This window comes from Dendropsophus ebraccatus, chromosome 6, assembly GCF_027789765.1.
Source record: "Dendropsophus ebraccatus isolate aDenEbr1 chromosome 6, aDenEbr1.pat, whole genome shotgun sequence".
Taxonomy (NCBI): Eukaryota; Metazoa; Chordata; class Amphibia; order Anura; family Hylidae; genus Dendropsophus; species Dendropsophus ebraccatus.
In genome coordinates, this window is record NC_091459.1 from 3183371 (window position 1) to 3208923 (window position 25553).

The 25553-nt window shown below is 47.4% G+C and overlaps 1 protein-coding gene across 6 annotated transcripts in view; it reads right to left on the bottom strand.

Moving 5' to 3' along the window:
* LOC138795392 (uncharacterized) overlaps positions 1–24997 on the bottom strand; it is a 145471-nt gene extending 120474 nt beyond the window's left edge. For all 6 annotated transcript variants that reach the window (XM_069974397.1, XM_069974402.1, XM_069974398.1 and 3 more), the window contains exons 1-14: positions 24931–24997; positions 19522–19565; positions 16309–16461; positions 15458–15720; positions 9561–9642; positions 7838–7924; positions 7517–7761; positions 5873–6156; positions 4311–4585; positions 3323–3930; positions 2661–3237; positions 1725–1918; positions 648–1031; positions 273–559 (exon numbers count right to left, since the gene is read on the bottom strand). In XM_069974397.1, coding sequence (XP_069830498.1) covers positions 273–559; positions 648–1031; positions 1725–1918; positions 2661–3237; positions 3323–3930; positions 4311–4585; positions 5873–6156; positions 7517–7761; positions 7838–7924; positions 9561–9642; positions 15458–15682 — 3248 coding nt within the window. In that variant the 5' untranslated portion in view covers positions 15683–15720; positions 16309–16461; positions 19522–19565; positions 24931–24997. The remainder of the gene's footprint in view (positions 1–272; positions 560–647; positions 1032–1724; positions 1919–2660; positions 3238–3322; positions 3931–4310; positions 4586–5872; positions 6157–7516; positions 7762–7837; positions 7925–9560; positions 9643–15457; positions 15721–16308; positions 16462–19521; positions 19566–24930) is intronic.
* Positions 24998–25553: the final 556 nt, after the last annotated feature.

A 25553-nucleotide genomic window follows, 5' to 3' on the forward strand; every position in this document is an offset into this window, starting at 1 on the left:
ACACTCTGCAGATTGTGTGAACATAGCCTCAGACACAGCCATATGGTGGCAGCTTACAATGGGCTTTAAACACGTTAAGCAACGTCCACTGTTTTACAGGGTCTGAACATAGACTTGTTGTAGTTTTGCCTGCATGTGATGATTGAATTGATGACCTGGAAAGTTGTTCTCCCCGAATGACACTGAAGTAGAAGTGGAGCGCTGGGAAGCTAAGAAAGGTGACCCCTTCAATTCTAACTAAATAAGGAGAGAAATGGAAGGTCTGTACTTACATCCAATTATCATCGGGAATACGCCAGCTCTTTCCAAAGTCATTGGAATTTGGTGCTAATACACCTCCGGGGGTCAGAAAGTCATCTAGATTGTTACCATTGTAGGTGCCACACAGACCACAAAGTTGATCCTTAAAGTTCTCGTTCACTTTAACAAAAAGCTCATGATCTCCGTTAAATTTGACTTCAAGCCCAAAGATCGTTTGTAGGACAACAAAAGAGCCACTCAACTGGATGGAGATGCCATGGATTGAGTTCACCGGCAATGACGTAATGACTCCGTTTATCTAAAGAAGAAGGATGAGTGACATAGTGCTGACGTTACTATTCTGTATTCCACATTAGAGAGAGGAAAAAGATGGAAGAGTACTCTACCTCCACAACTCGATTTTTTCCCAATATGATATGAAGACTATCGATCCTAACAGCCACGGAATTTATTGCTGTCCAGGTCGGGTTTCCTCTGTGTTCATTCCTGGTTGTGACTAAAAAGTTTACGGCTGATGCGTTTCCGCAGGTCTCCACCACTGTATAATTGCACGCTCCTTGGAAATGGTACAACGTCCCATCAAAAGTGATGTAATGGGGATCTCCATATATGTGGCAGATTGCAGTGTTGGCTGCTACACAAGTCTTGACGCCATCCTGTACTTTACATATTTCATGAGGTCCACATGACTGCTCCATACAGTTCATCTCATTGTTTCCTACGCAGTGACAGTATCTCTCACATTCTCCATCCCAGAACATCTCATCTTTCTGTCAAGTATAATATCAGGTGTTAGTGTGTATGATGAAAGAATCTTCGACAACAAATGTTAGAGGGGTTGTCCAGGATAAAAGTGAATGGACAATCATTTTTATAATCGATTGGCGCTGACGTGGGGATGCTGATGGCGCTGTACTTGTTTTGAAACTCCGCCCAGTTTCCATGCACAGCTCTGGTCATTTCCTAAGCAACGGCCCACCCCGGAGCACCACCGGCCCACCACCCATCAGTTTGGTGATATCCCCTCCGTGACGCAGTCCCATTAGAATCAATGTAGCCGTATCACCAAGCTGAGGCGATATCGCCACACTCGAGGGCAGCAGGCCCATCTCCAGTGCGTAGAGCTAGACTGGTGCTCGGGAGCAGACCAGCGCAGAGCACCGGGAACTGGGCGGCATTTAAAAAAAGGGCCGAGGCACTGGAATCCCCGTGCCGGTGATGATCAATTAAAGGGGAACTATCAGCTGGTTAGGAGGAATGCAGCATCGGCCCCCTTTACAAATCCCCCCGCCCGGAGTTGTCCTTTAAATCTGCCTGTACTAAAAAAAATATTACATTTCATGGTAAAATGAAAGGTGACAATGCAAAAGCTGTTCCTGCAAAAAACAAGCCTTTATAATAGCTCTGTTCATGGAAAAATAAAGTGTTATCCAAATGTTAGTAGCATTGTACTAACTACTGACCTGGTAGTATTTGCCATCATAATTGCATCCGCAGTCGTTGACGGGAACACAAGAGCTTCCGCTGAGAACAAAGCCGTCATCACACTCACAGCCATCAGTACACGGCTTATTGCAGTGGCTTATACTCTCTGAGCATGTGTCGGGGCAGGCGCTGGTGCACGCATTGTAATGACTGTTTGTAGGACATTTCAGGGCTGAGCACAAATAAAAGATAGGGAAATGTTACAAATAGCCAAACTCATAAAAAAGTGGGGTTTTTGTCACAAGGAGTTAAACCTATACTTTGTTACACTCAGTTACTCTCTCTCATGATCTCTTCCGTTCATGGTTCCTTTTACTATTTCAAATATATGTGGAGAGAGAAGACGCCCGTACCTTTCTACACCGCTTCAATTTACTTGGGAGAACCCAATTCACCTCACCTCCTTTTTCACTTTCTATTTTACCCCAATATGCAACACCCTTCTTCCCCAAAAAAGCAAAAACCCTCTCCACCCCTGCGCTCCCCTCCTCCTCCCTATTCATTCAGAATTACCATACCGACCATACTCTCTCGTACTCCTTCGGGCCAGTGAACGTGCTGATATGAGCCAGCCGCTATTTACCTTTGGAATCCCAGGCTGTTCTTCTTATTCCAGTCGGGCCCGTTATAGTGGTGTTTTTGGGCAATTGCTAATATGCTAATTAGCGTGCTTGGAGTATTTGGGGCGTTCCCCATGCTCCCAGAGCACCTGCTTGTCCCGCCTAGCCTGCCCCCTCCCTGCCCGCCCACTATGCATATTCATTTATGCATAGCTAGGCCGCTTGTTACAGCGCATGTGGAGAAAAAAGCATTTTTCTCTGATAAGATATATTATAAGGTTTCTCACTCTCATTTGTACTAGTGATTTATGTATCATTTCATTAAAATTTTGTGCCCATTGAAAGAATACTTACGACAGAAAGAAGAGTTTCGCCAAGCAATGACAACACCAGCCCTCTGACAGGCATCAGCATAGGCCTCTAGCACTTGACATAAAGCGTCGTCTCCAAGTTCACAGAGATCATACACACAGCTGTCGAAGAAGCGCTCGGGGTTGATTGCTGATATGCAGGATTGGAAGGGACCATTTTTATTAGTTAACAAGCCACAGAAAGCATCACTTCCATAAAGTTCCTCCTTCTCTGGTGGACATGGTGGTGGCGGTGTAGGGACAACCGTGTTACACAATGGATCATCGTCTTCCACCCTCCAGCTCTCTCCCAGCTGATTGGAGTTCTGGGCCAGTTGTCCATTAGGCATCAGGAAGTCATCATGTCGAATGCCATTAAAATTCCCACACATTCCACATGTCATGTTATAATAGAAGGACGGCACCATCACAGAAACCGTATGATCAGTATCGTAAGAGACTCGGAGGTAGAAATCGGCTTCTGCGACAATATATCTACCACTCCTGATCACATGCACCATCAATCTGGAATCTTCTTTGTTAAACAGCATAACTGGTAGATTTGTCCAGACACCATTAAGCTAGAAAACAAGTAGCGAAATATTAGATTGAACCACGCAAACAATACTTCTAAATTGTAAAACGACTTCCCATTTCTAAACCTACCAAGACTCTGCTGGGCTCATTTTTCACCATTTTTATGGTGTAGTTGTAAACGTCCAATGTCACGCTCCTGATCCACGACACGGTTGGGTTGCCTCTATGCTCATTCTTGGCTTCGATATTAAAGTATGGCTTGTATAAGTTTTCTTGTATCAGGTTACAAGCCTTAGAGAGGGTGTAGGTGCAGGTGCCCATAAAGTGGTGTACTTCTTTATCAAACGTATTGTAATGCGGGTCACCATGAACTGTGCATTCTCCATATACAAGGTCGTAGCAGCCAGGGACTCCGTTGTTCACACCACAGTATTTTTCAGGTGGGCATGAAGCCGAGTTACAGACTAAGCTGCTTCCCGCTGAAGGACAGCTACATCTAGTAGCACATGAATCGTCCGTCCAGAATTCAAAGCCTACAGGGTAATGTTCTCCGTCTTCCCAACATCCGCACTGGTGACTGGGAACACATTCATTATTATAGAGGACATAGCCGGCATCACAAAAACATCCTTCAGCACATGGCAGAGAACATGAGGATGGCGATGTTGGATGGACACACGTGGCTGGGCAGGCTGTGCCGCACTGCTCATAGTGACTGTTCTCTGGACACGTCAGGGCTGCAGAATACAGAAGGTTTAGAAAAGTTCCATTTATTTGTTACATAAAAATATTCACCTTTATCTTTGAGGCTCATTTTTGTCTTCTCTACTTTTTCCTTCTATGTAATAAATAATTTGGATCCAAAAATATATAGAAGATGTTTTACAGAAAATACAGTAAACTCATGTTGATATTGTGGAAACTTTAAAAAAAAAAGATGGATTAGATGTTGTAGTATCGGGAACTTGACCATCAGGTTTATTTAGATATTATAAAAAGACAAAGAACAAGTTCCTGTTTCCTACATCTTTGTACGTGCCGGTTATATCAGCGAATCAAACTTACTATTGTTACAGAAAGATATTAAAATAAAAGCTGAAAAAACAACCCGACTTACGGCAAAAAGTAGAATTTCTCCATGGAAGTAGAGTCACCCCTGCAGTATGACAAGCATCTGCGTACGCCTGAAGGTGTCTACAGAGGATGTCCGGGTCTAGATCAAGCTCACACATGTCTTGGCGACAGTTCCAGAAGTAGTCCTGAGGATTCACTATAGAATGGCAGGACTGGAATATATCAGGGTTTATTATCTTGCCACAAGATTCATGGCTCCATATTACTGCATCTTTCTCTGGTGAACATGATAGCGGAACTGGAGAAGCCTGTGAGCAGCTGAAGAGATGACAGCAAAAAAGTGTTACAAAGCGGTAGGACATGAAGAGATGGGCTATGATACCTCTCCAATATACCAGGAGATTTGCTTCTATCTTCTTGCGAAAAATTTCAAAAAAATTGCTATCACTCCATTTCTGGATATATGAAGTTTGATTATCCAGGAATAGAGAAGAATAGTTTAAAGTTGATAAATCTTATCGGTATCTGTAGCTCATTCCAGATTGTCACTTTCTTTCTCAATTCTTTTATTTTCCTAAAGATCAGGACTCTCAATCCTGTAAAGTTACCCCCCCCCCCCATCACCCTTATATCCACTTGGGTTTGAAATAATAATATATACGGTAATGTTATAATAATATAATAATAATTTATGGCTATGTTACAGCCATAATTTGACCTTGAAATTACACCTGTAAAAAAACATTTCCAGTATGTTTCCAATGAGTCAAGTTTTTTTTCATTGGATCCACTATTAGCAATAAGATCTTCTGCGTATGCTGCATTTTCCCCTGTGCTCCAGATACCTGTATGCTATCATCCATAGCAGGTCAACAGCTAGAGCAGGGGGAGAGAGGACATTCTATCAACCATGTTATTCCTTGTATTACTTTAAAGTAGGGGTGGGGAACGTCCGTCCCACAAGGTCCTTCGATCCGGCCCCCGGCCCCCCAGCTAATAGTAAAATGTGCCTGCTGACTTCTTCACCGCGCTCCTTAGCAGTCAGGGAGCGCGGTGTGGAGGTGGGGGGGGCACAAGGCCGCCGTGCGATAGGCCGCATCCCCTGTCACTCCTGCTTATTGGTTGCGTGCGCCGCAGCGGCCGTCCGCTGCGGCTGTCCGCTGCGGTGTTACAGACGTGTCCACACCCACGCCAGCGACTGTCCTCCGCGCCATCAGCTGCCACATGCTGTGTCTGACAGGTGGAGCTTCCCTGGGAGAGCTAGGGGGGAATCAGGTGCAGGAATGCAGGGGGAATAAGGAGCGGGAGTGCGGGGGACTCAGGAACTGATAATAGCCCATGTGCAAATAGCCTGTGTGCAAATGACTACGTTATTTTGTACTCCCTCAAACTATTTTGTAAATTTCCAAATGGCCCCGACAGGAAAAAGTGTCCCTGTCATTTGAAACTTTTTTGCAGAAATCAATAGTACAAGTGGTTTAAAAAAAAAAAAAAAAAAAAAAAAAAAAAAGGGCATCTTTCGGATTATCGGGAAAAGCCGTCTACATTACAATAAAAGTTTTCTATTCTTTTATATGATAATATAAGAAGCTGTAGACCTCTTACCTGGCGTTACTGCCCACCTGCCAGCTGTTTCCGTAGCTGACAGAATTTGGCTCTTTTTGTCCGTCGGGGTTGAGATCATCATCATATCGGATTGAATTAAAATTGGCGCAGATCCCACACACTTTATTTTGGAAGTCGTTGGATAATGTTACTTCAACTCTGTGATCTCCGTCGTATTTTACTCGTAGACCAAAGGCGGCTGTGACCGCGACGTACTGCCCACTGAAGCCAATGAACACATCCGGAGATAAACTCAACGGCAACACCTGGTCCTGTTCGTTCACCTGTGCAGGTATAATAGAACAAATAAAGAAAACTGCAGAAAGAATGATCAAAAAGTCAGAGCCACGCTGGAGGTGCTGGTCAGGCACATGAGGATAGAACCACACTCACATGGGATGGCCAATGGACGCACAAGTTAGCTGGGAAAGCCTGTATCACCCAACCTGTTTAGCCATCAGCCACCACCTGGGGATTGGATAGCCACATCATGGGAGCCACTCTAATATGGTGCAAATACATAGGGACATTCCCTACTGAAAAACAGAATAGTAACAACCAGTCCTCAATTTAAGGCTGGGTTTACATTTAGTAAGACAGCGGCCGTTCTGTGACACAGCCATGTCACAGAACAGCCACTGACGGCAAAGTTCACTGTGGTGTGCCCGCACCCCAAATCACCGTAGCCGACAATGTGAAGTGCGGCTGGAGCCACACTTTACATTGTCTGCACTGTCAGTTTTGTTCGGCCACTATTCAATGCGGCTGCATGGAATCCCAGCTAAAGTGTATGCAGCGTGTGTATACACTTCAGACAGGATTCCATAGGACACAATGTTATTTTAATTTCCAATAATTAGAGACTGCTGTTGCAACGGCCGTTATTTATTGAAAATTTATGTTGTGTGAACTTAGCCTAAACCTGGACTACAACAGGACTTTTTTTTTTTTTACGGTGACTGTACACAACGCAGTTAATGTGAGAACATGTAAATTTTTTAATTCGTAATTTTTTTTTCACCTTTAGGCTATGTCCACCGGCCATTTCATCTCCCTGCAGTACCGGCAGGATGATCTTTCGGGCCGCAAAGTTCTGAAGCAAAGTTCGCGCATGCATCAGAACTCCCCACAGCACACAATACACAGTGTACGGCCGGAGCCACTCACTCTATTGTGTGAACTGACAGGGTTTTCTGCGGCCGCTATTCACTGAATAGCCGCCACAGAAAACTGACATTTCAGTTTTCTACGGCGCCGTGAGGGATCCTGGACAGAGAGTATACTATGTGTATACACTCCAGCCGGGATCCCATAGAGCACAAGGCAACGTATCTTTTTGTGAAAAGTCCGGCCGTTGTTGCCGATTGCAACAACGGACGTACTTTTACGAAAAGATATGTTGTATGAACATAGCCTTAAGCTATGTTCACACTGTATTTTTGCTCAGTATTTTTAACCAAAACCAGGAGTGGATTGAGAACACAGAAACTGCAAATCTTTCCATTACAATTTTGCCCTGTCAGTTTCACTTCTGATTTTGGTAAAAAAGCCTGACAGAAATCCTGTGTGTGTGTACACAGCCTAATACAGATGAACCACAACATACAGTGAATCGGTCACCAGTGGCCGTCAATCCCCACTCACCTTTATCACTCTCTGCTTCCCTAGGCTGATTTTGTAGCTGCGGACATAGACAGTGACTTCTTTCACATAGGACACACGAGTGTTACTTCCTCTGAACTCATGTTCAACCTCCACATTAAAGTACGGCAAACCGCTATCCACCTGGCAGAGTTTTGTCATGGTGTAAGTGCAGTTTCCCATGAAGCCGTGATAGTAATGATCAAAGGTGAAATAATGGGGGTCACCATAACCGCTACACGAACCTCCTGCAGTAGAAACCAAGATGGCGTTACTATACAGCTACACAGTCAGGATATTACTGTAACATCAGTCCCCACCTACCTGATATTATTGGGGGAGTGGTCTGCTTGGATGTGGTTGGAGATGCCGGGACAATGGTGGTGGTCGAATTGGGGGCAATTGTTGCTCCTATTTCAAATGAAAAAACACAGTGAATCAGTCATAGAAAACATCTGAAAAATGATACGTCATGAACATTATGCAATTTAGACGCAGGAGAAGGCCTCTCCCCCCTCCACACCTTGCAGAGTCCGAGAACAGGGTCAGGTATCAGAATTTGGGCCTAAATTAAAGGGGTACTCTGGCTAAAATATTTTTCATTCAAATCAGCTTGCAGAAAGTTATATATATTTACTTCTATTTAACAATCTCAAGTCTTCCAGTACTTATCAGCTGCTGTATGTCCTGCAGGAAGTGGTGTATTTTCTCCAGTCTGACAGTGCTCTCTGCTGCCACCTCTGTCCATGTCAGGAACTGTCCAGAGCAGGAGAGGTTTTCTATGGGGATTTGCTGCTGCTCTGGACAGTTCCTGACATGGACAGAGGTGGCAGCAGAGAGCACTGTGTCAGACTGGAGAGAATACACCACTTCCTGCAAGACATACAGCAGCTGATAGGTACTGGAAGACTGGGGATTTAAATTACAAATCTGTATAACTTTCTGAAACCAGTTGATTTAAAAGAAAAAAGAAAAAGATTTTTGCCAGAGTGCCCCTTTATGGTGCCTTCACACGTACCAGATCTGCAGTGGATATCACACTGTGAGTTTGCAGATGATCCTGGTATAGTGAAGTTCTATGGGGTCACATACCTGATATGTAAGCCGGCCCCTTTAGCCCCCCGCATCCCGCAGCCCCGGCCTGCAGCATACATTACCTCGCTCCTCATCAGCCAATCAGTGCTGTTATATGAGCAGTGCTAACCCCAGGCCCTGGCCCATGGATGCCTAATAGCACAGACAGCCCTGCAGGGTGGAGTCCCTATGGCTCTGTACACTGGTTTCTACGTGCATGTGGACTGTGTGGGCCAGTCTCCATAGTTATGGTATTTACAGCTTATTGCCGCCAGGAAGGGGTTAACATAGTGTGGTTATCTGCAGGTTCCTTTCCCCCTCCCCTGTCTGTCCGGTTAGCAGCCAATCTAGTCACCTCGCGGTGTGTTGAGCCTATCATGGCACTAGAGGAGGCTACCTGCTATATGCTGGGCCGTACCGATTTCCAGTCACTGCACCACTGAAGCCGTTTTCCCTCCCTCCCCCCTTTATGTTTTATTGTTTTAAAAAAAAATAATAATAATAATTAAAAAAATGGAAACAGCCCCAGCAACCAATAACAGCTCACCTTTCATTTCACCAGAGCGGAGAGCTGAGCTGTGATTGGCTGCTGTGAGAGCTGAGCTGTGATTGGTTGCAGTGAGAGCTGAGCTGTGATTGGGCGCTATGAGAGCTGAGCTGTGATTGGCTGCTGTGAGAGCTGAGCTGTGATTGGCTGCTGTCAGAGCTGAGCTGTGATTGGCTGCTGTGAGAGCTGAGCTGTGATTGGTTGCTGGGGGCAGATTACACCAGTCTATGTGTGAATATGGGCATACTCTGCTTATGGTAACTATAGGCAGGTGGAGCTGCCCTTACTGATGGCCTTATACATTCAGGTAAGCAGTATATATATATATATATATATATATATATATATATATATATATACCAGCCAGTGGAATAGCTGCTACAGACATTTATACAAAGACACATTAGATAAGTGGATGACATTTACCGCACTGTCCTTTCTTCACTCCGATGTTGTCCATGGCGATATCCCCGACCTCTGTCCGACCTCGGATTGCTTCAAAAGTGACCTAAACAAGAAGGCTGAGTATTCATCTGATATTATAGTGACAGACAGGACTAATAACCCAGCTACCAGCACAGACTGATGTCCACTCACCCTATAGACACCTGCGCGCTCTCCTTATACTGATCCCTATTGTAGCATCCTCATATACTCAATCATTCTTTTATACAAATTATATTTAAAGGGATAGTTCACAAAAAAAAATCTTTCAATCAACTGGTGCAAGAAAGTGCCAGAGATTTGTAATTTACTTCTATTAAAAATCTCCAGTCTTCCAGTACTTATCAGCTGCTGTATGTCATGCAGGAAGTGTGGTATTCTCTCCAGTCTTCCAGTACTTATCAGCTGCTGTATGTCCTGCCGGAAGTGGTGTATTCTTTCCAGTCTGACACAGTGCTCTCTGCTGCCACCTCTGTCCATGTCAGGAACTGTCCAGAGCAGGAGAGGTTTTCTATGGGGATTTGCTGCTGCTCTGGACAGTTCCTGACATGACATACAGCAGCTGATAAGTACTGGAAGACTGGAGAGAATAGACCACTTCCTGCAGGACATACAGCAACTGATAAGTACTGGAAAACTGGAGATTTTTTTTAATGGAAGTAAATTACAAATCTATAACTTTCTGTCAAGAGTTGATTTAAAAAAAATCTTAAAGAACAACCCCTTTGACTATTGTTAACTTCCTCAGACCATCCAGCATTTTCAACCCAACCTGGGCAGGGGACAGAGATACACTGAGCAGTATGAGGGGGCAGGGGACAGAGATACACTGAGCAGTATGAGGGGGCAGGAGACAGAGATACACTGAGCAGTATGAGGGGGCAGGGGACAGAGATACACTGAGCAGTATGAGGGGGCAGGGGACAGAAATACACTGAGCAGTGTGAGAGGGGGCAGGAGACAGAAATACACTGAGCAGTGTGAGAGGGGGCAGGGGACAGAAATACACTGAGCAGTGCTAATGTGAGGGGGCAGGGGACAGAGATACACTGAGCAGTGTGAGAGGGGGCAGGAGACAGAAATACACTGAGCAGTATGAGGGGGCAGGGGACAGAAATACACTGAGCAGTGTGAGGGGGCAGGAGACAGAAATACACTGAGCAGTGTGAGAGGGGGCAGGAGACAGAAATACACTGAGCAGTGTGAGAGGGGGCAGGGGACAGAAATACACTGAGCAGTATGAGGGGGCAGGGGACAGAAATACACTGAGCAGTGTGAGAGGGGGCAGGAGACCGAAATACACTGAGCAGTGTGAGAGGGCAGGGGACAGAAATACACTGAGCAGTATGAGGGGGCAGGAGACAGAAATACACAGAGCAGTGTGAGAGGGGGCAGGAGACAGAAATACACTGAGCAGTGCTAATGTGAGGGGGCAGGGGACAGAAATACACTGAGCAGTATGAGGGGGCAGGGGACAGAGATACACTGAGCAGTGTGAGAGGGGGCAGGGGACAGAAATACACTGAGCAGTATGAGGGGGCAGGGGACAGAAATACACTGAGCAGTGTGAGAGGGGGCAGGAGACAGAAATACACTGAGCAGTGTGAGAGGGGGCAGGAGACAGAAATACACAGAGCAGTGTGAGAGGGGGCAGGAGACAGAAATACACTGAGCAGTGCTAATGTGAGGGGGCAGGGGACAGAAATACACTGAGCAGTATGAGGGGGCAGGGGACAGAGATACACTGAGCAGTGTGAGAGGGGGCAGGGGACAGAAATACACTGAGCAGTATGAGGGGGCAGGGGACAGAAATACACTGAGCAGTGTGAGAGGGGGCAGGAGACAGAAATACACTGAGCAGTGTGAGAGGGGGCAGGAGACAGAAATACACTGAGCAGTGTGAGAGGGGGCAGGGGACAGAAATACACTGAGCAGTGCTAATGTGAGGGGGCAGGGGACAGAGATACACTGAGCAGTGTGAGAGGGGGCAGGAGACAGAAATACACTGAGCAGTATGAGGGGGCAGGGGACAGAAATACACTGAGCAGTGTGAGGGGGCAGGAGACAGAAATACACTGAGCAGTGTGAGAGGGGGCAGGAGACAGAAATACACTGAGCAGTGTGAGAGGGGGCAGGGGACAGAAATACACTGAGCAGTATGAGGGGGCAGGGGACAGAAATACACTGAGCAGTGTGAGAGGGGGCAGGAGACCGAAATACACTGAGCAGTGTGAGAGGGCAGGGGACAGAAATACACTGAGCAGTATGAGGGGGCAGGAGACAGAAATACACAGAGCAGTGTGAGAGGGGGCAGGAGACAGAAATATACTGAGCAGTGCTAATGTGAGGGGGCAGGGGACAGAAATACACTGAGCAGTATGAGGGGGCAGGGGACAGAGATACACTGAGCAGTGTGAGAGGGGGCAGGGGACAGAAATACACTGAGCAGTATGAGGGGGCAGGGGACAGAAATACACTGAGCAGTGTGAGAGGGGGCAGGAGACAGAAATACACTGAGCAGTGTGAGAGGGGGCAGGAGACAGAAATACACTGAGCAGTGTGATAGGGGGCAGGGGACAGAAATACACTGAGCAGTACGAGGGGGCAGGAGACAGAAATACAGTGAGCAGTATGAGGGGGCAGGAGACAGAAATACACTGAGCAGTGCTAATGTGAGGGGGCAGGGGACAGAAATACACTGAGCAGTATGAGGGGGCAGGAGACAGAAATACACTGAGCAGTGCTAATGTGAGAGGGCAGGAGACAGAAATACACTAAGCAGTGTGAGGGGGCAGGGGACAGAAATACACTGAGCAGTATGAGGGGACAGGAGACAGAAATACACTAAGCAGTGTGAGGGGGCAGGAGACAGAAATACACTGAGCAGTGTGAGGGGGCAGGGGACAGAAATACACTGAGCAGTATGAGGGGGCAGGAGACAGAAATACACTGAGCAGTATGAGGGGGCAGGGGACAGAAATACACTGAGCAGTGTGAGGGGGCAGGGGACAGAAATACACTGAGCAGTATGAGGGGGCAGGAGACAGAAATACACTGAGCAGTGCTAATATGAGGGGGCAGGAGACAGAAATACACTGAGCAGTGTGAGAGGGGGCAGGAGACAGAAATACACTGAGCAGTATGAGGGGGCAGGGGACAGAAATACACCGAGCAGTGCTAATGTGAGGGGGCAGGGGACAGAAATACACTGAGCAGTGTGAGAGGGCAGGGGACAGTAATACCCTGAGGAGTGCTAATGTGAGGGGGCAGGGGACAGAAATACACTGAGCAGTGAGAGGGCAGGAGACAGAAATACACTGAGCAGTGTGAGGGGGCAGGAGACAGAAATACACTGAGCAGTGTGAGGGGGCAGGAGACAGAAATACACTGAGCAGTGCTAATGTGAGGGGGCAGGGGACAGAAATACACTGAGCAGTGTGAGAGGGGGCAGGAGACAGAAATACACTGAGCAGTGAGAGGGCAGGAGACAGAAATACACTGAGCAGTATGAGGGGGCAGGGGACAGAAATACACTGAGCAGTATGAGGGGGCAGGAGACAGTAATACCCTGAGGAGTGCTAATGTGAGGGGGCAGGGGACAGAAATACACTGAGCAGTGAGAGGGCATGAGACAGAAATACACTGAGCAGTGTGAGGGGGCAGGAGACAGAAATACACTGAGCAGTATGAGGGGGCAGGGGACAGAAATACACTGAGCAGTGCTAATGTGAGGGGGCAGGGGACAGAAATACACTGAGCAGTATGAGGGGGCAGGGGACAGAAATACACTGAGCAGTGTGAGGGGGCAGGAGACAGAAATACACTGAGCAGTGCTAATGTGAGGGGGCAGGGGACAGAAATACACTGAGCAGTGCTAATGTGAGGGGGCAGGAGACAGAAATACACTGAGCAGTATGAGGGGGCAGGAGACAGAAATACACTGAGCAGTGTGAGGGGGCAGGGGACAGAAATACACTGAGCAGTATGAGGGGGCAGGAGACAGAAATACACTGAGCAGTGTGAGGGGGCAGGGGACAGAAATACACTGAGCAGTGTGAGGGGGCAGGGGACAGAAATACACTGAGCAGTGTGAGGGGGGGCAGGAGACAGAAATACACTGAGCAGTGTGAGGGGGCAGGGGACAGAAATACACTGAGCAGTGCTAATGTGAGGGGGCAGGGGACAGAAATACACTGAGCAGTGCTAATGTGAGGGGGCAGGAGACAGAAATACACTGAGCAGTATGAGGGGGCAGGAGACAGAAATACACTGAGCAGTGTGAGGGGGCAGGGGACAGAAATACACTGAGCAGTATGAGGGGGCAGGAGACAGAAATACACTGAGCAGTGTGAGGGGGCAGGGGACAGAAATACATTGAGCAGTGCTAATGTGAGGGGGCAGGGGACAGAAATACACTGAGCAGTGTGAGGGGGCAGGAGACAGAAATACACTGAGCAGTGAGAGGGCAGGAGACAGAAATACACTGAGCAGTGTGAGGGGGCAGGGGACAGAAATACATTGAGCAGTGTGAGAGGGGGCAGGAGACAGAAATACACTGAGCAGTGTGAGGGGGCAGGGGACAGAAATACATTGAGCAGTGCTAATGTGAGGGGGCAGGGGACAGAAATACACTGAGCAGTGTGAGGGGGCAGGGGACAGAAATACATTGAGCAGTGTGAGGGGGCAGGGGACAGAAATACACTGAGCAGTGTGAGAGGGGGCAGGAGACAGAAATACACTGAGCAGTATGAGGGGGCAGGAGACAGAAATACACTGAGCAGTGTGAGAGGGGGCAGGGGACAGAAATACACTGAGCAGTGCTAATGTGAGGGGGCAGGGGACAGAGATACACTGAGCAGTGTGAGAGGGGGCAGGAGACAGAAATACACTGAGCAGTGTGAGGGGGCAGGGGACAGAAATACATTGAGCAGTGTGAGAGGGGGCAGGAGACAGAAATACACTGAGCAGTGTGAGGGGGCAGGGGACAGAAATACATTGAGCAGTGCTAATGTGAGGGGGCAGGGGACAGAAATACACTGAGCAGTGTGAGGGGGCAGGGGACAGAAATACATTGAGCAGTGTGAGGGGGCAGGGGACAGAAATACACTGAGCAGTGTGAGAGGGGGCAGGAGACAGAAATACACTGAGCAGTATGAGGGGGCAGGAGACAGAAATACACTGAGCAGTGTGAGGGGGCAGGAGACAGAAATACACTGAGCAGTATGAGGGGGCAGGGGACAGAAATACACTGAGCAGTGTGAGAGGGGGCAGGAGACAGAAATACACTGAGCAGTGTGAGGGGGCAGGGGACAGAAATACACTGAGCAGTATGAGGGGGCAGGAGACAGAAATACACTGAGCAGTGTGAGGGGGCAGGAGACAGAAATACACTGAGCAGTATGAGGGGGCAGGGGACAGAAATACACTGAGCAGTATGAGGGGGCAGGGGACAGAAATACACTGAGCAGTGTGAGAGGGCAGGGGACAGAAATACACTGAGCAGTATGAGGGGGGGCAGGAGACAGAAATACACTGAGCAGTGCTAATGTGAGGGGGCAGGGGACAGAAATACACTGAGCAGTATGAGGGGGCAGGAGACAGAAATACACTGAGCAGTATGAGGGGGCAGGGGACAGAAATACACTGAGCAGTATGAGGGGGCAGGGGACAGAAATACACTGAGCAGTGCTAATGTGAGGGGGCAGGGGACACGCTTTTGCTGCTAGAGTTTACATAGAAACAAATAGAAACACAGGAGAGCAGCAGAACACGGACAGTTAGCTGAAGATCCACTAGATGGCGCCAATCTATTAGAAGCAATAAGTTCAGCACATCTTACAGCTGGGATTTGCTGATTAATAACAATAATTTGCCTTTACCTGGATATCAGTTTCCCTCGGTACAGAGAACGTGACTGAGCCATACAACCAGTCGGAGCCCTGCTGTCCTGTTCTTTGCCAAACAACATGGGACGTATTGTCATCCTTAACAATGACGTTGAGCTGGTTCTCATCTTCGGAGCCATGCATGTGGTACCAGAAATCTATACAGACATCCCCACTGACCACCAGCAGCCGGCTGTCCAGCCTTATTCTTTCTCCCATGATTAAGTTGGTGGCTTCCTGATACAGATAGTACCCAACTAGGAAGGAAAGAAAATGGCGTCATCATCATCATCATCATCTTCATCATCATTATTATTATTATTATTATTATTATTATTATTATTATTATTATTATTATGTGAGAATCTGCCTCATACAGCATGACTATGTATAGGTGTACTATGCAGATGACTGACGGAGGAGCCATCCTCCCAGAAACATGGCTAGACTCTCTGAATACAGATGTTGGTCTTAGGCCGGGTTCACATTGGGTTTCTGCAGTCCGTGTAAAGTTTTATTTGGGGGGGGGGGGGGACAGGTGTAAAATCAGATGCAATTGTGCACCATCCTATTTGATCTGTTTTTCCACTGACTTCAATTATCAAAATAAAAACGGATCGATACGGATGTTTGTTTGATTTTTTTCCTTTTTTTGTTTAGCGTAACAAACACCTGATTGACCACGTTTTTGTGTACGATAAAGGTAACCATATAAAACCAGATCCGTTAAAGGACTGTGACCCCGGCCTGTCCGCGGCTTCTGATTCTGCGTCTCGCTCTCTTTAGTTTAGTGGTTCGTGAATGACGACCATGTGGAGTAGACAGAGCGGATACAATGATCTTACATCCATCAGGAAAGTCTCCGTCCGGGCCGGTGCCGTCCGTGGGCGTGCAGTATTTAGCTCTGATCCAGTCCGCGTCGTCTGTTCCATCATAGCTTTGCTTCCAGTCACACAATGGCTTAGAGTTGTCATTGAAGTTGCAGTATGTTATGTAATCTGAAGGGACCAGAAATAATATCATCATTAGACACGTGAGGCCCCCGATGAATGGAAGAGAAGGGGGAGGGGGCAATCAGGGTATTGGACACAGGGGCCATTATTAGACTGCTGGGCCTTATTAGACTGTAAGAGCATCCACAGTGCGCAGTGTCCCACTACGTGTTTCTTTGTTCTTTACACCCAGGTAATAGTGTTTCTGTCAGGTGTCACAGTTAGTGCAGTTAGCTGCTGCGCCCTACTCCAGCCACTAGGTGTCTCACTTCCCCTTGTGCACAGCTGCAGTTATGTGGGAAGGTTTAACCTGCTCTACTCTCACACACAACACACCTGATGTTAGGGAGTTGGAGCCTGGCGCTAGACCAGGGAGGAGGGGTTCTAGCCTAGCTCTAGACCAGGGAGGAGGAGATCTAGCATAGCGCTAGACCAGTGAGGAGGTGTTCTAGCCTGGCTCTAGACCAGGGAGGAGGAGATCTAGCCTAGCTCTAGACCAGGGAGGAGGAGATCTAGCATAGCGCTAGACCAGTGAGGAGGTGTTCTAGCCTGGCTCTAGACCGGTGAGGAGGAGATCTAGCCTGGCTCTAGACCGGTGAGGAGGGGTTCTAGCCTGGCTCTAGACCAGTGAGGAGGTGTTCTAGCCTGGCTCTAGACCGGTGAGGAGGAGATCTAGCCTGGCTCTAGACCAGGGAGGAGGTGTTCTAGCCTGGCTCTAGACCGGTGAGGAGGTGTTCTAGCCTAGCTCTAGACCGGTGAGGAGGAGATCTAGCCTAGCTCTAGACCAGGGAGGAGGAGATCTAGCCTGGCTCTAGACCGGTGAGGAGGGGTTCTAGCCTGGCTCTAGACTGGTGAGGAGGGGTTCTAGCCTGGCTCTAGACCGGTGAGGAGGTGTTCTAGCCTGGCTCTAGACCGGTGAGGAGGAGATCTAGCCTGGCTCTAGACCGGTGAGGAGGGGTTCTAGCCTGGCTCTAGACCGGTGAGGAGGGGTTCTAGCCTGGCTCTAGACCGGTGAGGAGGTGTTCTAGCCTGGCTCTAGACCGGTGAGGAGGGGTTCTAGCCTGGCTCTAGACCGGTGAGGAGGGGTTCTAGCCTGGCTCTAGACCAGTGAGGAGGTGTTCTAGCCTGGTTCTAGACCAGTGAGGAGGGGTTCTAGCCTGGCTCTAGACGGGTGAGGATGTGTTCTAGCCTGGCTCTAGACTAGTGAGGAGGTGTTCTAGCCTGGCTCTAGACCGGTGAGGAGGAGATCTAGCCTGGTTCTAGACCAGTGAGGAGGGGTTCTAGCCTGGCTCTAGACCGGTGAGGAGGAGAGACCAGTGAGGAGGTGTTCTAGCCTGGCTCTAGACCGGTGAGGAGGAGAGACCGATGAGGAGGAGATCTAGCCTGGCTCTAGACCAGTGAGGAGGGGTTCTAGCTTGGCTCTAGACCGGTGAGGAGGGGTTCTAGCTTGGCTCTAGACCAGTGAGGAACAGAACAGACACTGATTGAAATGGAATCAGCATCCGTTCTTTTCTACATTTAATTCAATGCAATGGCGCCAACTGTGTTCCATCATCACTATTTTATCGCCCGTTCTTTAGAACATGCCTATTATTTCCAGACGCTGTGTCCACAAAAAATAGCTGTTTAAACAATGTAATGTACGTCCAGCAGTCGTACTTTACATTGTAGAGAATGGTCAATTGATTTGCGGGCAAACCCAACGGTACCTGCTATTCAATAGTAAAAAAATTCATGTTTCTGCAGCAGTATCGGCTGCAGGTACATGGCGAATGCTGCCTGACGGCCGGCAATGTATCACCGCCTGTTACTATGCAACAGACGGTGTTATACATTGAGTGAACATAGCCATAGACTGTATTCATGCCATAGGCTGTATCTCTGTTTTCCAGACAGCAGGAGTCAAATGTCGAGCAGTCGGATTTGCGCAAACCTGAAGTTACTGTAACTTTTTTCATCTCTAGACAGGATTAATATAAATAGAAAAGTAAAAAAATTCCCTTAAACCTTTATTCTGCTTCAGTAAAAAAACACCATAGGAGCGACCCGGAGTCAGAGACGGCGATTACGTGTGCAAATCCCCATTGATATAAATAGTTCTGGCTGTGAGGACAGTACATGGAGTCCATCTGCACCGGCCCAGGGATTACAGCAACCAGCTGGCCCCTCCACCACATAGACTCCCTGCCTGGGGTCACCCCACCTCCACTGTTATGTTCTATGATGTGATCTGTGAATATTAAAGGGGTATTCCAGAAAAGATCCAGTCTTCCCCTAGAAAAGTAAGAGACTGTGGGGGGTCTGACCTCTGTACCCGTCACTGATCTCTGTAGCGAGGTCCCGGCATCTGTATTATGAATAGAGCTGCAGGTACGGCACATGACCCCCGGCTCAGAAGGAGCAGAGTAACCTGGAACAGCGACGTCCTCAGCTCTTGGGGTGACATGCTGTACCTCTATTTATTACACAAATGCCATGGCAGATACGGAGATCAGTGAGGGCTACGGAGGTCAGACCCCCCCACAATCTCTTACTTTTCCCTATCCTGTGGGTAGGAGAAAATTAGATTTTTCCTGGAATCCCCCTTTAACCTCAAGTAGTTGTATCCCATCATTATAAAAGCGGAGTATCACCGAATACCATGAAATGTTTCCAGCACAGATCTAGGCCCATTATAACAGGCCCATTCCATTCATTAACTAAGTCCGTGTAATTTCCCGTATTTCAGCCCCTGGTGTAACGTCCTTATCACGGACACCGCTCATCTCTGCATATGGGACGCCTCTCGTCTTGTCTAACTAAATCCTGGAAATGGTGGGGAATAAATGGTTACATATTTGCTATCTGGGGGCAAAGTGTCTATTTTGTTGTCATTCACTCGGGATGATTAGAGCTGAAGTCCAGGGGTTACAGCCCCGGAGACAATAAACAGGGGGAGGTCAGAGGTCACGTCTCTCGTATCGGAGATAACCGGACTCCGGGATGATCTACCGAGTGTTCTCCTGTCAGGAAATAGAGACTGGGTGTGGGGATCCCATCAGAGGAGGAGACGCCATTACTACGTACCGGCATTGGGGTCCCAGTCACGTGACGCATCCTTTCGATTTGCCCTGAAAAAAAAAAGAAAAACATGATTTAAACTAGAGAAATAACAGTAAAATATGCGCTGGTGAGTGTGTCCGTACACGTAGAGCAGCCTGACCACCTGATCACACTGATATGTATCTCCAGATACATGGACGTATAATGATTTATTTAGGGGGCTTTTACACTGACTGATTATTGTGCAAAGAAAAAATCTTTCATCGTTCGAATGTAAAGGGGAAGTTCACAAAAAATTACTTTCAAATCCACTGGTTTCAGAAAGTTATATAGATTTGTAACTTACTTCTATAAAAAAATGTCAATTCTTCCAGTACTCATCAGCTGCTGTATGTCCTACATATCGTTGTCTACGTGGATGACACACAGCAGCTGATAAGTACTGGAAGATTAAAGATTCTTTACTAGAAATAATTTCCAAACTATATAACTTTCTGACACCAGTTGATTTCAAAGAAAAATTTTTTTTTTACCAGAGTACCCCTTTAAGTCAGTTAAATATTAAAGATAACGCCTATTTACTTATCTTAGGACACCACAAGTGATTTAATGTTAGAATTCAGAATGACAGAACATGTCAGGACAAAAGCAGCTTGATCCATCTATGAAGTAAGAGCAGCTCACTGTTTGCTTAGAAGTAGGTGTCATGCACAGCAGGGATGGTGGAGTTCAATGTTAATGACAACTGTGGTGAACTTTAACCTTATGACTAGTGATAATATTAAGTGCTGAAAGACAACAGCTGAGATCAGGTTTATTATACTATGTAGTATTTAAAGGGGTACTCCAGCAAAAATCATTTTCTTTCCAATCAACTGGTTTCAGAATGTTATGTAGATTTGTAATTTACTTCTATATAAAAATCTCTAGTCTTCCAATACTTATCAGCTGCTGTATGTTCTACAGGAAGGGGTGTATTCTCTCCAGTCTGACACAGTGCTCTCTGCTGCCCCCTCTGTCCATGTCAGGAACTGTTCAGAACAGGAGTTGTTTTCTATGGGGATTTGCTGCTGCTCTGGACAGTTCCTGACATGGACAGAGGTGGCAGCAGAGAGCACTGTGTCAGACTGGAGAAAATAGACCACCTCCTGCAGAACATACAGCAGCTGATAAGGACTGGAAGATTGGAGAGAATACACCATTTTCTGCAGGACATACAGCAGCTTTTGGTGTCATCATTTTTCTAGTTACAATCACTGGAATTTTAGTCCAAATGACAGGTAATGTAACAGAGATGACTTCTGGCAACTGATGGATCTGATAAGAAGCAATAAATGACTGACAGACCCGAACTTCAGTGCTAATACGTAACTCCTACTGGAGCCGGCAGCCATTAGGTGCAGTCTCTTCCCCGGCCAATAATAGTTACAGAAGTTCAAGTTTATTGGGGAAATCTGGGCATGGCTCCATGTGATCAGCTCCATACAATCAGATTGCAGCCAATGGAAGGATTATGGGGGAATTTACCTGCCTAAACTTTTATTAGGTGATAGAGGATGTGACAGGTGACAGGAGTCCTATATAGATTTCCTACAGATCTCCATCAGCGTGCCCATCTCTTGCCTATAGCTTATCATTAATGTGGGGGTCACCACTGGGACCCTAATCGGACGGGCAGAGAATCCACTACAGGGCTTCCACGTCCGTGCTGGCCGTGTTTCATGGAAGCCGCAACATTTGAACTCAACAGGTAACTGATTAAAAAATAAAATTAAGAATTTCCGGCTGAATTACATGAGAATTACTTATCGCTTTGTTTGACGTTATTTTATGGCGGCCGTCACTCAAGCAGCGCAGGTCTCCTCGGGATACAATGAGACAATCTCAGCGGAGAGGAGTCCATGTCCGCCATAAAATACACAACGTGACTACGCACTAAGCTGTATATACTTGGTGCATGTTATATTGTATTTTCTCTGTAGTCTTAGATTTCCCTTATAGAGGAAACGGTGGACGAGCTACAGGAACACATGGCATTACGGTTAGAATGATATAAAATATCATGAAAAATCAGCACTAAGCAAATCCCTTCGATTATTTTTGCATTAAACCCTTTGATTACAATGAAAGACATTTTTTTTGGATTCCTGGATTTTTAGTGGTGAGATCCCATAACACCGGGGTAGCGGAAACCTATCAGCAAGAACAAGACTGCGTCTATAAGGGAATGGTGCAGTTACCTATCACACAGCAATGTACACGTTATCACTGCAGGGAGAGAGAGAGAGAGAGAGAGAGGGGGGGGGAGAGAAGATAAAGAGAGGGAGAGAGGGGGGAGACGATAAAGAGAGGGAGAGAGAGAGAGAGAGGGGGGAGAGACGATAAAGAGAGGGGGAGAGAGAGAGGGGGGGAGAGAGAGAAGATAAAGAGAGAGAGAGGGGGGGAGAGAGAAGATAAAGAGAGAGAGAGGGGGGGGGGAGAGACGATAAAGAGAGGGAGAGAGAGGGGGGGACGGAGAGAAGATAAAGAGAGGGAGAGAGAGAAGGGGGAGACGATAAAGAGAGGGAGAGAGAGAGAGAGAGGGGGGAGACGATAAAGAGAGGGAGAGAGAGAGGGGGGGGAGAGAGAGAAGATAAAGAGAGAGAGAGGGGGGGAGAGAGAAGATAAAGAGAGAGAGGGGGGGAGAGACGATAAAGAGAGGGAGAGAGGGGGGAGGGAGAGAAGATAAAGAGAGGGAGAGAGAGAGGGGGGAGAGAGAGAAGATAAAGAGAGGGAGAGAGAGAGGGGGGGAGACGATAAAGAGAGGGAGAGAGAGAGAGAGGGGTACGGAGAGAAGGGAGTGAGAGAGGGGGGAGAGAAGATAAAGAGAGGGAGAGAGAGAGAGGGGAGACGATAAAGAGAGGGAGAGAGAGAGAGGGGGGGGAGAGAGAGAAGATAAAGAGAGAGAGAGGGGGGGAGAGAGAAGATAAAGAGAGAGAGGGGGGGAGAGACGATAAAGAGAGGGAGAGAGAGGGGGGGAGGGAGAGAAGATAAAGAGAGGGAGAGAGAGAGGGGAGAGAGAGAGAGAGAGAGGGGGGGGGGAGAGAAAATAAAGAGAGGGAGAGAGAGGGGGGAGAGAGAGAGAAGATAAAGAGAGGGAGAGAGAGAGGGGGGAGACGATAAAGAGAGGGAGAGAGAGCGAGGGGGAGAGAGAGAAGAGAGAGAGAGAGAGGGGGGGGGAGAAGATAAAGAGATGGAGAGAGAGAGGGGGGAGACGATAAAGAGAGGGAGAGAGAGAGGGGGGGAGAGAGAAAAGATAAAGAGAGAGAGGGGGGGAGAGAGAAGATAAAGAGAGAGAGGGGGGGGAGAGACGATAAAGAGAGGGAGAGAGAGGGGGGAGGGAGAGAAGATAAAGAGAGGGAGAGAGAGAGGGGGGAGACGATAAAGAGAGGGAGAGAGAGAGAGGGGGGAGAGAGAGAAGATAAAGAGAGAGAGAGGGGGGGGGGGAGAGAAGATAAAGAGAGAGAGAGGGCGGGGAGAGAAGATAAAGAGAGGGAGAGAGAGAGGGGGGGAGAGAGAGAGAAGATAAAGAGAAACAACCACAGATGTTAGCATGGTTATCAGGATTTAATGGGGGGGGGGGGGTAAATAAAGAGGACAAAACAAAGATGGACATATAAAGAGCAGACAAAAAATAGGGAACATATAGGAGGGGACATGTAGGAGGGGACATATAGGAGGAGACATATAGGAGGAGACATGTAGGAGGGGACATATAGGAGGAGACATATAGGAGGAGACATGTAGGAGGGGACATATAGGAGGGGGACATATAAGAGGGGACATATAGGAGGAGACATATAGGAGGGGACATATAGGAGGGAACATATAGGAGGAGACATAGGAGGGGACATATAGGAGGAGACATATAGGTGGAGACATATAGGAGGAGACATATAGGAGGGGACATAGAGGAGGGGACATATAGGAGGGGACATATAGGAGGAGACATATAGGAGGGGACATATAGGAGGGGACATAGGAGGGGACATATAGGAGGAGACATATAGGTGGAGACATATAGGAGGGGACATATAGGAGGGGACATATAGGTGGAGACATATAGGAGGGGACATATAGGAGGAGACATATAGGAGGGGACATATAGGAGGAGACATATAGGTGGAGACATATAGGAGGGGACATATAGTAGGAGACATATAGGAGGGGGCATATAGGAGGGGACATATAGGAGGAGACATATAGGTGGAGACATATAGGAGGGGACATATAGGAGGAGACATAGGAGGGGACATATAGGAGGAGACATATAGGTGGGGGACATATAGGAGGGGCCATATAGGAGGAGACATATAGGTGGAGACATATAGGAGGGGACATATAGGAGGAGACATATAGGAGGGGATATATAGGAGGGGACATATAGGAGGAGACATATAGGTGGAGACATATAGGAGGAGACATAGGAGGGGACATATAGGAGGGGACATATAGGAGGAGACATATAGGAGGAGACATATAGGAGGGGACATATAGAGGAGACATATAGGAGGGGACATATAGTAGGGGACATATAAGAGGGGACATATAGGAGGAGACATATAGGAGGGGACATATAGGAGGGGACATATACTAGGGGACATATAAGAGGGGACATATAGGAGGAGACATATAGTAGGGGACATAGAGGAGGGGACATATAGAGGAGACATATAGGAGGGGACATATAGGAGGAGACATATAGGAGGGGACATATAGAGGAGACATAAAGGAGGGGACATATAGAGGAGACATATAGGAGGGGACATATAGAGGAGACATATAAGAGGGGACATATAGGAGGAGACATAGAGGAGGGAACATATAGGAGGAGACATATAAGAGGGGACATAGAGGAGGAGACATATAGGAGGGGACATAGAGGAGGAGACATATAGGAGGGGACATAGAGGAGGGAACATATAGGAGGAGACATAAGAGGGGACATAGAGGAGGAGACATATAGGAGGGGACATATAGGAGGAGACATATAGGAGGGGATATATAGGAGGGGACATATAGGAGGAGACATATAGGAGGAGACATATAGGAGGAGACATATAGGAGGGGACATAGAGGAGGGGACATATAGGATGATACATATAGGAGGGGACATATAGGATGATACATATAGGAGGGGGCATATAGGAGGAGACATAGAGGAGGGGACATATAGGATGAGACATATAGGAGGGGACATATAGGAGGGGGCATATAGGAGGAGACATAGAGGAGGGGACATATAGGATGATACATATAGGAGGGGACATATAGGAGGGGACATATAGGAGGAGACATAGAGGAGGGGACATATAGGAGGAGACATATAGGAGGGGGCATATAGGAGGAGACATGAGGCCTCAGATACAAAGCTCTCCATTCTTCATTTCATACCAGGGATTATAATTTAGAGGATGGCAGGAAAAGCAGTTTAAGCTGCAGGATTGTTCAGCAGAGAATCCCGACCTGTGGGGGAGATGAATCGGTGTGAGCTCAGATGGAGGAAGAAGACGATGATGATGATGATGATCTTATTACCATAGCATTAATACTGAATATTATAAGTGACAGTGTCTACTCCTGGTCTATACACCACACTGGTGACCAATCCTAATCCTGTATCATGTATGTATATGTCTCGTATATATTACTTTCTGCTGACAATCATGGATACTGGACTATTATATAAGATTTTCCCATATGGTCACACAGTGTATAAACAACGGCCGCAGTGTGACATGTTCCTGCAGCTGATACTACTATATCGGCTCAGCTGGATGCGGTGACCTCTGGTGGCGGCTACTGAGGGAGGGCAAGTCTGGTCTGAGATTTCTCTATCAAGAATATGAAGCTGTGACAGCCATAGAGCCGGATTGTCAAAGGTTCCAGGTCAGAAAATGTATTTAGATGAAAGACCCAAAGCCGATGTCAGTGATGTGTCAGGTGAAAGGTGTAACCGCCCAACCTTGTCAGCATGTCCTGAGGTAACTAAGCCTAACCCATACAGAGATCTAGTA